Raw genomic sequence first — 11,992 nt, 5'->3', positions numbered from 1 at the left:
ATATATATATATATAATGCCTTATAAAATGTGTTATTTTAAAGGGACAAAAATTTCAAAGGCAATGTGCCTTGTTCATTACAATCATCATACAAAAATTTTTGCATAAAAATGCAAATAATTACTCTGAAATCAGCAAACTACAGTAATAAACTGTGTTGAGTATTTCCCTGACATTATCAACTACATAATGAGATAGGACATGTGGTTTACATAGTCTTAAATCTTCTATCAATGCTCCACCACCCAGATTTAAAGCACACATTAGCAGAACAGTCACCGTGACAGGGCTTTCCCATCATCATTTGCAGCCAATCAGTTAATGACTGGCAGCTGTCTAAGGATCCATTACTCAAGGCAGCGGTTTTAATGTATAAATACTTCATAAGGCTTAAAATCATATTCTGTCACAGCACATGCTAGACTGAAGTACTCCAAAATTTGCAAAGGCTTCCAAAGGGAGAAAAACTTAAAAACTAAATCTGTAATCTCAAAAAACCTTCTAAGAGACTGGCATTAACGGGTTTATAATCTTTTGCTAGGCTCTAATAACATAACAGACTAAGAAAAATCTGCCTTAAGGAAGACTGCATCCAGTTTCGTGCAGCCAGAATGATTATTAGCATGTTGTAAATAGAAAAAAATAAGGAATTTAGATCCAAAGCATTTCCCTGCATCAATATGGAAATACTACTGCAGTTCTCAAGTAACTGTACTTCCAATTTCCACTCTTACTATGAAGCATCTCTCATTACCTAGTACAGAAACAGCATACTTTTTCACACCTTTGCCTTCTTTTTCATGCATGTGCACTCCTTTTCTAACCAAACTTTAATCTTCTTTAGGAGATGGACAATAACTGTAACATTTATTATTCAACATATCCTTCACTAAGTGCCTTCTGTCTACCAAGTACTGTCATTACTCTCTATATGAGATCATTTTTAAAAATACCTGCCTACCTCCATTCTGTGTTTTAGTGTACAATTACAAAGCATTCAGTGAACACAGAAACAGAGAAACAACAATATGTCAAATAGTGGTAAGTGCTTGGAGAAACATGAATAATGCAAAGAGGGTAGGGAATATTGGACAAGGAAGAGGCTGTAACAGGGATGACAATTTTATAAAGCATCTTACTGATCATGCAAACTAAAGAGCTGAGAAGACCATACTGCGACTATCTGAAGAAACACATTCCAAGAAGAAGCAATAAGGACAAAAGCTCACCTGGCACAGAGAGGGCACATAAAGGGACAAGGAGGGCTGGAGTGGAGGACAAGAAAGAAAAGGCCAGTAGTTAAACAAGGTCTTGCTTTACTTTGAAAGAAACAGGAAGGCAATAACAGACTGAAGGCAATGGAATCCTACAAACGTTGACATGTTTCAAAAGGGCACAAGGCTGCTGAATACTGTAGACTCCAGGAATATAACAGTGGAAATAGCAGTACGGGTCATACAGTAAGGAGGATGGGCATCTCATCATTCCTGTCCTTACAGAAACAAAAGCTGAAAATCAATGACATGCTGGAGTCATCAGTGAGCTGTAGTCACAGGGCTAACCTCCACTCTGAAATTTCGCCAAATAGGAAAATCTAGAATTACAGAAGAGGTGAGACTGCCAGGAGCAGGACCTTCTGGAGACAGACTGTTAAGAACAATTAACTGCTAATTTTCACCAGCTGCTTTAGTTCTCAAAATTAAGAGCCAAAAAGATACTGTAGGACTCTGGCAAGGGGAGAGGAAGAATAATCTTATGGAATGCATCCAGAACATCCTCTACCCAGAGATCTACTAACTAAGAAAAGACCTTACCAGAGCCTTGTCCTAAGGCTGAAGGGAGAAGAATATTCTCTCATTCCAGCTGCTCTTAGCTTTCCTGTTTCAATCTGAAAGGCAACAGAAGGAAAGCAAGAAGCACTTGTGGTCATCTCAGAAAAGCTGACATTTGCTTGTGAGACACTAGAACACTTCCACCATTCTTTACTGCCACATTCATAGGGAATCAGGAAAATAATATAGTGGATCACTGCTGAAAGGTCTGCAAACTTTAACTCACACTTCTTGCAGAAGATCCAAGTCAACAAAAGAGACAAAGACACAAACAAACAACAACAACAAAACAACAACTAAGAACATCTGATTCCTAGCACTGTACCAAACATTAAATACTGTCCAACTGCTACTCTGGTTAACATAAAATCTCACACTAAATCCTCAGTTTGTACACAAAAGTCATCAAGTAAATAAATTTACAAAGCATTTGGAAAGGCAAGAAAACAGAAGCTGAGAGATCAGAGAGAAATAACATGCAATCCAAATCAAAGATGACAGTGGCTTGGGTAATGGTGGTACCAATAGACACAATAAAAAGTGGTCAAGCTACAGAGGTATTTTTGAAGACAGAGCAGAAAATTACTAATGGAATGGATGTGGGGTTGCAAAAGGAGGGAGGCGGCATGGATGACCCCCAGGGCTGCTGCGAAAATGGAGTTGCTGTCAACTGAGATGGTAAAGGATATAAGTTAAGCAGTTGGGTGTAGCACAGACTGGGCAGCTGGTTTCAGAAATTGAATTTTTCATGTCTCAAAGGAGCTACCGTAATTCTGGATATCTATGCATTCATCTACCTAATAAACATTTTTGGAGTTCCTAAAAACTATAGCACTTCTCAAGGGAGAGAAAGAGACATGAAAATACACTGGAAAAACGAAGGAAATTCTTACTGTTTGAGTATATAGATGAAGAAACCATGGAACACATTTGATCATATCACCAAGACATTGTATTCAGATTAATAACTTAGAGCAGCAATAACACCAAGGCTGAGGAGGACTTATGAGTTTACAAAATGCTTGTCACCTACTCCAGGACAGAGACTTCGACTTATACCCTGGGGTCTGAGCAGCTACCATCCCCTTCTTTCAGAGTAATACAATTTGGCTGGATACTTGGTTTCCCAAAACAAAGATAACAATTCCCAGCCTTCCTTATAGTTAGGTGTGGCCAATGATCTTTGAGCAAACATGTTGTGTGCAATTTCTGAGATACACTCTCAGAATGGGTACACCCACAACTTGCCCTTTCTCTCCCTCTTCCTGTCAGCTGAAGTGTTGAAGTGATAATCAGCCATCTTGGACTACAAGGACAGGGTGACACCACTGAGATGGCAGGGGAACAAACAAGAAGGAGCAGGGACCCCCGAAAACCCACGGCGCCATCTTATCAGCTCTGTGCTCACATAGTTACTTAGATTGTCACATCAAAGAATACAGCTTCTATCTTGTTTACGGCCCCCTACCCTTTGGGTACCAGGGAATTAACTCAGTAATTTTTTTTTTGTAAGCCCCTTTTATCTTAGCCTTCTGTAAGAGCAGCTTAGCCTAAAGTTAACTAAATAATTTAATAAATCCTCAGAACAGCACCGTGATGTAAATAACATTCTGGACCAGGGGACTGTTTTAATTTTTTACAATGTATTTTTTTATTTTAAAAAACAGAACATAATTTGGCAACATAAACTTGTTCTGTATACTTGCACCTATTAGTGGAGAAAAACTAAAAGAAAAGCGTTCTGCAAAAGTCAACTGCAACAATTTTTAACTACAGCAATACTTGGGTTCAGGCATTCAATAAACTGCAGTATTCACTGCCTAGAAAAGCCACATGGCAATGATTTCTCAAACTTGAAGAATTACATGCTATTGTACTAGCTCAATTTTAATGCTTCTACTTTGCATTAAAAGCCTTTTAATCTATTACACATTATAACTACAAACAGTTCCTTTGTTTAAAAAAAAAATGTGTAGTTGCTCACTGAATTCTTGACTTAATTTGTGCTCAGCAGACAAGGATGCCAAAGTTACTTCTGGGTATCTGGGTCTTTGGATATACATTCTGATGTAAATCAGCAGGTCATTTCCATATTTTTAGAACAGTTTCCCACTTTCAGTATTAGGATACTGACATAGAATTGTGTTGCAAAAACTAGAAAAGTCCCAGTTTAATCGCTACATAAGCAATCATAATTTAAAGGACAAATTTTAAAAAAGCAATTATGACGAATAATACTCTTTGGCACTTTTACTGTATTTCTTCACTAAAAATGTAGTTATTTTCAATCATTCTCTAGTTTCCATCATCGTTTTAAATTCCCTAAACCTGAGTAACACATTGTAAAAAAGTTTGGCTATTTGCTTTTGTTTCAAAAGAAAATAATTTCTGTTCTGGCTATCAATTTTGATATTTGCTAACAGAATTTTGTAAACCAAAAACAATAAAGATATAATCAATCTTCTCTATAGTAAAAAGTTTATTTTCCTAAGTGACTTACAAACTTTTAAGTAAGAAGGTATTAACTGATTGGAAATACCCAGATTATTTAACCACTGCAGAGCTTAACGGTGACTCACACTACACCACAAGTGTACACTCTGACATCTGGAGACACAATTCCAAGATTCAGAAGTAGCCTTACCTGCAACTGGATAATATTTCCTCAAGATATGCTTAGCAAACAGAAAAGCTAGAGCATACTTCACGGAGATATCCTCAATTTCATTACATGATGTCCATTATCTGTATTTTAAAATGCTGAACCAACCAGTTTTCTAAATTCTTAATGACAGTCAATATTTCTAAACAATAATAGTTCTCATTCCTCTGGACAAACAAGAAAATATTTCCATATTACAAGTTTAATGCTAGATATAACTCTAAATTGGTTTGTACATCCCTTAAAAATATAAAGAATTAAAGATATAGATATTGCATAAAAAGGATTTCTTCTTCAATACTGTGATATGAGGCAAGAAGCAAAAAGGGTGAAAGCATAAACTCTCCAAGCAAAAACATATAATAAAATAATATTACCTTTAGCTGGGTTTACTTTTATCCCAGACCTATACAGCATTTCCTCATTCTGCCAGTCTCCATTCCTGATCACAGTCTTGAGTCCATAGAAAACAATTAATGTAGCTGTAGCATAAAAAATCAAGCTCTTGAGAAACCGCTTTTGGACTTTGACATAAAGAGCTCTAGCACCCACTGTAATCAGCAGGCAGAAGCCCATACTAGGAATATATAATACTCGCTCTGCAATTACAAAGCCAACATAGAAAAACAAGTTTGTAGCAGGAAGAAAGGGTATTATCAACAAAGACAGAGACAGAACAACAATGTTCTCTGTAGAAGGGAGCTGTGTTGTCTGTGATACACTATTTTTAATGCCATTTTCTACTTTGGAGGCAAAGCTGGGCTTAAGCTCTGAGTTCCGGTACTCCACATCTGAATGGCAGCTATGCCCATTAGCATTCTGCTTGCCATTTGTGACAGCTCTCCCATTGTGTTCTCTTTCTAATCTTGGGCTCTTCAAACTGTAGTAGGCAAGGAGGAGGAGTCCAGTATAGAAGGCCACAGTGTGTAGGTTTCTCCAGTCACAAACTGTTTTCAGCAGAGGCACAGCATCCATGGACCAGTCAAAGCTGAGGGTATCTGGACAGAGCAACAACCAGAGGTTCTTGGTTGGCAGATAGAAGAAGGTAAGTGCTCGGGCCAGGAGGCTATCCGAATCTGCAGCTGGGTTGTCTGAGTTGGAAAAGCTCGGTGGTTTGTTTCCCATCCAGTAGAACCGGGCTCCCAAAAGGGAGGTTCCCCAGAAAGTTAACAAGCTAATGCTGAGAAAAAGAGACAAATTCTTCCTCTGAAACCAAAAGAGAGAGAAAAGTAAACATTATCATCAGTACCACACTGGGAACATTTCCTTTAGCACTGAGATGAAATGCATCTTTAAGGGACAGTTAAAACATATTATGTCTCAAATATATTACTTCATTTCCATTTTAAGTATGGTTTATCCTCAAAAGAACTGTGGAATCCTAGTTTGTACATAATTTTTCCTCAGTATCTTTTCTTTCTTTTCTAAAATACCAATAACTAAACCTTTAGTATCTTTACCTCTATAAAAAGGGTCCAATATAGTTTCTGCCAGACTTGTGCAGAAGGATACCACAATTGTACAGAACTTAGCATTTCATGAGATACAGTAAAGACCTAATAACTACCCTCTTTTCATTTTATACATTAGATTGAAGGACAAAGAATAGTCATGTCAAAGAAAATACAGGGTATGGCAGGATTTTGCTCAGATTCAAAGTGTTAAGAGAATTTAGCTAGTCTCCATTTTATTGTGTTGAGTCTCCTTGAAGAACTGATAAACCTGGAACCTGTGGGTCACCTCATGCAGGCACTGACATCAGTGACATCCAAAATTTAATAACACTCCTCATGAGAACTCCAAACTGTTCAAGTTGATGACAACTTTTCAACATATAATCACTTTAAGAATAGATTTATGTATTTCAAGAGAAAGAAGATACTAAGGAGAAGGTCAAAGGACACCCACGTTCATGAGAATATTCTGGAAAATGCCTCCAACCTGAGCAAGTATGGAGAGACTGTTAAGGATTCATACCCTGAAGAGGCAGAGGGAGCAGAGGAAAGGATGGGCACCACAGATCCAACTAGGGGATTCCCTGGCAATCATTTCAACATTCGATAGACTGGCTTACTTGATTCAGAATGGCAGTTAAATTTTTACCAAAGATTTACCAAATACAGAATTTTTAAAAACTCACAAAGCACAGTATCTCTTAAATACATACAATTTCTATTGGAACACTTTTGCATGTTGCATACAATTGCTACGTTGGAATCTTCACAAACTCCTTCTCTTCATCTACCCTCACCTACCTAATAAAGGCCACAGCACTTTACCTCTGCTCCAATCCTTATGATCTCTGCAACACTCATGACTTTCAACATTGGCATATGCTAATGACTGACTCCTTCACCTTTCACACCATAGTCATTAACTGAACTACCTAACAAGCATATTGTCCTGATCACCTCAGACTCAAAATGCACAAAATGGAACTCTTGACTTATCTTTCCCAAACTGAAGAAAAGATTACCACTACCCTCAGAAAGTGGTAATACCATGTAACCAATTTCTTCTTCAGAGTCTCTTCCTTCCTTCCATAATCCATTCATTAGCAAGTACTATATTCCAAATCTGTTTGTTCACTACTTTTGTCCTTATTGTAGTCCAAAATGCCAAAATGGGAACACCACAATGTTCTCCTACATGGGACTCTGATCTTTGCAACAGAAATTACATTATTTCTCAATTTTAACCTCATTACTAATATCTTGAAAGTTTTTCTCTCTATCCTCACCCCACAAAGTTTATAATTCTTGATTTTTTTAAAAAAAAAGTTCTCCCCCTAGCTTTTGGTAATAATGTCCCCTTTTACATTCCAAAATTATTCTGAAAACAAAAATCTGAACAGGTAATTCTGAATATAAAAAAGATACATAAAAGGAAAAGAAGTGAGAAGAAAAGAATTGAAAAGTAGGGAAATGAGGAGCAAAAGATGGAAATTATAGACAATTTTACATGAGGTTGCATATTAATATCTCATTCATAACATGAACTGCCTCAGTATTTTAAAAAACATCCACAAAAGACTTCTGCTCAATTAATTCTTGAAATACATTGTTGGATTCATAGTGGTGGCAGGAGTAATATCACATTCTAGCTTCAGTAATCCTTAACTTTCAGGTCTGTAATGGAAAAATGAAATGTTGTAAAGCCAAACTATTATCTAAGAATAACCTTGCAAACCAATTAATTGCTCTTCTAAAAATTCTACCCAGCAAGAGCCCCGAAATTTCTTGAATTTGGGAAAAAAAATAAGATTATATAAAACCATACTTCACAAGTTATAATAAGTTCATAACTCAGTCATATAATTGACCACTATTAAATTATACAAGGGAGATATACGTAAGAGAGACAGATAAACGATATATATATATATATTTGACAAAGGTAAATGAGACAAGACATGATGGATAAAAAACAAATTCTGAATTCTGTACTAACATATCATTCTTAAAGCATGACTAGGACCATACCATAACAACAGCTTGAGATAGGAGTGAGTAGGGAGGTAAGGAGGAGAAAATGCATTATGATAAAAAGATATAATTAGGCATAAGAAACAGAAGGACAAGAGAGCCACATATTAAAGGGAAATGTGGTCAGGCTTCTTTGCTAATCATGAAACTCCAGATGAAGTTAGCCAAAACAATTAAATAATTTGATTTTATTTCCACAGATAGAAATGTCCTATTTGGGCAAAGCTACCTTATTCATTAATTTTTAACAAAAGTATCTTTCATAATTAATCCAATTTTAATACTTATGAAGATAAAACACTGAGAATGAAATATGATCAAAATTATTTCAACAAGTATAATACTGAAAGAATATTTAAATACAATGACTTGCAAAATAAAAATATGAGGAATGAACCATTCAATAATAAATATCATATGTCTAAGTAATGAGAAAATTACACAAAGTGACAGACACAAATAGCTAGTTAATTAATGCAGTACTATTCATTTTATAATATTTCAGTAAAGTTTCCCATTTTAGTAACTGATATAGAGTAATTCATTGTAGAAGTTCTGATATAAGATGCTCTCATAAACTCAGGATAATTTAACAACAAGGTTTAGAATAGTTAAATAAATGCCACTATTAAAGAGAAACTGAACCAATAAATTGATGTAAAAATGTTTACAATAAAAAAGATTCCAAGGCCTGTGATTTACTACTACTTTTCAACAATCAGCCTGAATTTTATATCATAACTTTCAATGCCTTTTCATTGAATTTTGAAAAAAAAAAGAAATCAAATTTCTCTTCAAATCCCATTTAGTGATCCTGTGAATTTTTTCGTTTTGATTGTGTTTGTAAGGCCTAAAAAAGGTATCATTTCTAATTTAGTCCCTATATTGTAACCTGTGGGTAAAATCAAATTAGCTCGTTTTTCTCAAGCTACAACTAGGAGCCAAGTAATCACACAATTTCCCTTACAGTCTCTTTGTGCTTGGCTTGGTATATCAAACCAGTCTAACACAGGAGTTTCTGAGATGTGCACATAGATAAGGAACCACTATCCAGACACCAAAGACCTGAAGGTTAAAATTAGCAAAATCCACACAAAGGAGGAGAGACTTCAAAATGTGACAAGTTTAAACATGACCTGAGTACAACCTGCAATAGGGAACAGTGGAAAAGAACTGCAATTTAGTAGCTTAAAGCTAAGGCGTAATTATTTCGCTCAAAATATAGTTAAGGCTGGTGCACCAAACAGGTACTTCTCTATGTACTGGATATGCACCCATCAAAAGAAAGGTAAGAGAACCTCCCCATGTTCCTGGAGCTTCATTAAAAAAAAAAAAAAAAAAAAAAAAAAAAAAAAAAAAATTTGTCAGAGATGAGTCATGGTGTCTTGAAAAACAGTTTTCAAACGTGCAAGTCTATTCTCATCAACTGTGAGCTTTTAAAACTACTACTGCCCTTGCTTCAGTAAAATCTGTTGGTGAATGTAATGTGCCCTAAGCGAAGACTCATCCGTTCCCACTCAAGTCTAATTTTTTAGTATAACACCAAAAATGCTGTTGGATTCTGACTTTCATTTCAGAATTTTACGAGTTTTTCCGCACTGTATGTAAGTAAACCATAATGAAACAGAACTAATGATTTCATTCAGGTTCTGAGAAAAATTGACTTTGTAGGTATAGTAAATGACTGTTATGATGACCAAGCTACAGAAGAGCTGAAATTATAAAACGTAGAATTAGGGGGGTAAAATAGTCAAGTCCTATTGCAACATACAGAAGATGGGATTTGCTTCCAGAATTAAAAAAAAAAAAAAAAAAGTTTAATCATGAATCATGAAAGACTGGACTCCAACCTGCAATCTCTTGCCTTAACTGTCGAGACTGATTACAAATGTGCACCATCACACTCTCCTAATGAAATAAAAGTGATTAAAAATACCATAGGATACACACCTATGATTTGAGTACTCAGGGGGCAGAGGACTACATAGTGAATTTAAAGTCAGCATGAACTACATAGAGACCCCCAGCTCAAAAACAAAACAAAACAAGTAAAAGCAATAAAAAGGAGTAGAGCTGAGGATATAGCTTAGTGATAAGAACCGCCATGGGTTTGATCCTCAGTACCACAAACATCATCCACCACCACCACCACAAAAACTCAATAAAAAATTAAGAGAAAAAAGACAAAATCTAAAATCTAAAAAGATGCTCAAGCTTATTAGCTAAGTAAAATTGAAGTGACATAAAAAATAATACAATTAAATATAAATAAATGTCACTGAAATTGTGTAGAAACAGGAACAAGCACAAATTGTTGGGAAAATATGAATTGGAAAGTTTGGGTGGGAAATTCAAAAGTATATAGTAAAATTAACAAATTGTATTACCTATGACTTACCCATATGCATTTATTACAAACATGCTAGTAAAACTTCATAGGTCTAAGTACAAGGACAGCTGATGCAGTGATGGAGTGTGTATTTTTGAATTTTTTGGTTGCTTTGTTTTATAGTAGTGGAGACTTGGGTCTTTGCACTGAACTACATCCCCAGCTCTTCTGAGACAAGGTCTTGCTATATTGCCTACACTGAGCTCAAACTTACTATCTTCCTTCCTTGCCTCCAAAATGCTAGGATTATGGGCATGTGCTACCATAACCAGCTAATGCAGTGTTATTTATAAAGGTAAAAACCAAACCAAACCAAACCAAACCAAAAAATGAAAAAGGTTCTTGCCAACAGAGCAATACAGAACTACAATGTACCAACTAAGACAATGAACCAAATCAACATTTAGCAGCATGACTAGTAGAATGCCATGTAACAAAATACGCTATATTATATAATCACAAAGACATTTAGAAAAAAATCATGTTCTCATACTTGCACACACATGTATAAAGCCTTTTGTCTTTTTTCCCAGTCTAGAAATATTTCTATGAGAAGATAAAACCTCTGGGGCAGGGAGGTGGCAAAAATATCTTCAAATTTCTGAGTGAATCTATCTATCCCCAAAACTTTTCCTAAAACAAAACAAAACAACAACAACAACAAAAAAAACTAAAAGCTTTAACAAACTGACATTTACTGAACTTAAAAAATGTTTTCAAAAAATATTGGAATGTTAACAAATCTGTAATTGATTATGGACATATAAGAATATGATGTGCTAGATTCCATACTTTTCTATGTTATTTATTAGAGCTATTAAAATATTTGTAATTTCTATTTTTTCCCAACATTTAAAATTTATTTTCTATGTTCAGATACTATCTAATATTTTTAAATTAATTTTTGCTAGAAAATACCTTACTAGATACTATCTACTATTTTTAAATTAATTTTTGCTAGACAAGAAAATTAACGATATACAAAAGGTGAGATATAAAATTTCAGAAATACTGTCCAAAAGCTCTTTCAGATCTGAGCTATGAAAAGTGACTTATTTCTACATCCCCAGAAGGTTAAGACAGAGCTTGACATCTGCAGGCTTCAAATAAATCATTCTTTAACAACTTTAAAAAGTCATGTCTCTGCCTATCTTCATCTCATACATTTTAAATCCTGTTATGCCAAATCCTCACTCAGTCTCCCCAGTGGAGGCACCTAAAGTAAATAATTTTTCTTCCCAATTCTAAGACTGAATTTCCAAAAACTTGATTGTAACAATATAGGAACTTAAATTTCCACCTGTATGTTAGTTACCACGTTTACTGTATATATGAAAACGTGTCCTTCTCTCTCACTCCATGAGAATTACTCACTGCAGTAATAGCATATTGCTTCAGGAACATTTCCTTGACAATTTCATTGCAAAGGTAGAATTAGAAGTGGGAAAATGACTGTATGCTTACAAAAAATATTCCACATCATACATATATCAAGTCAGTGAGTGGACAACTTCTTCATGTTTTATTTCAGCTGTTCACAAAATGACGTAGATACACATTGTCAAAGTCTAATAGAAGCTCAAGTGTCTTTTTCATCTTTTTAAAAAGTTCATTTTTAGGGTTA

General features: G+C 35.2%; 1 protein-coding gene across 5 annotated transcripts in view; it reads right to left on the bottom strand.

Moving 5' to 3' along the window:
* The window catches only part of Tmtc2 (transmembrane O-mannosyltransferase targeting cadherins 2), a 384,756-nt gene that overhangs the window by 184,216 nt on the left and 188,548 nt on the right, over positions 1 to 11,992 (bottom strand). For all 5 annotated transcript variants that reach the window (XM_010610162.1, XM_010610177.2, XM_033763823.1 and 2 more), the window contains one exon: positions 4,872 to 5,700. In XM_010610162.1, coding sequence (XP_010608464.1) covers positions 4,872 to 5,700 — 829 coding nt within the window. The remainder of the gene's footprint in view (positions 1 to 4,871; positions 5,701 to 11,992) is intronic.

This window comes from Fukomys damarensis, unplaced genomic scaffold (assembly GCF_012274545.1).
Source record: "Fukomys damarensis isolate Sample0158 unplaced genomic scaffold, DMR_v1.0_HiC HiC_scaffold_15, whole genome shotgun sequence".
NCBI lineage: Eukaryota > Metazoa > Chordata > Mammalia > Rodentia > Bathyergidae > Fukomys > Fukomys damarensis.
The sequence above is the reverse complement of the archived record's forward strand: the minus strand, read 5'-3'. Positions and strand labels throughout refer to the sequence as shown.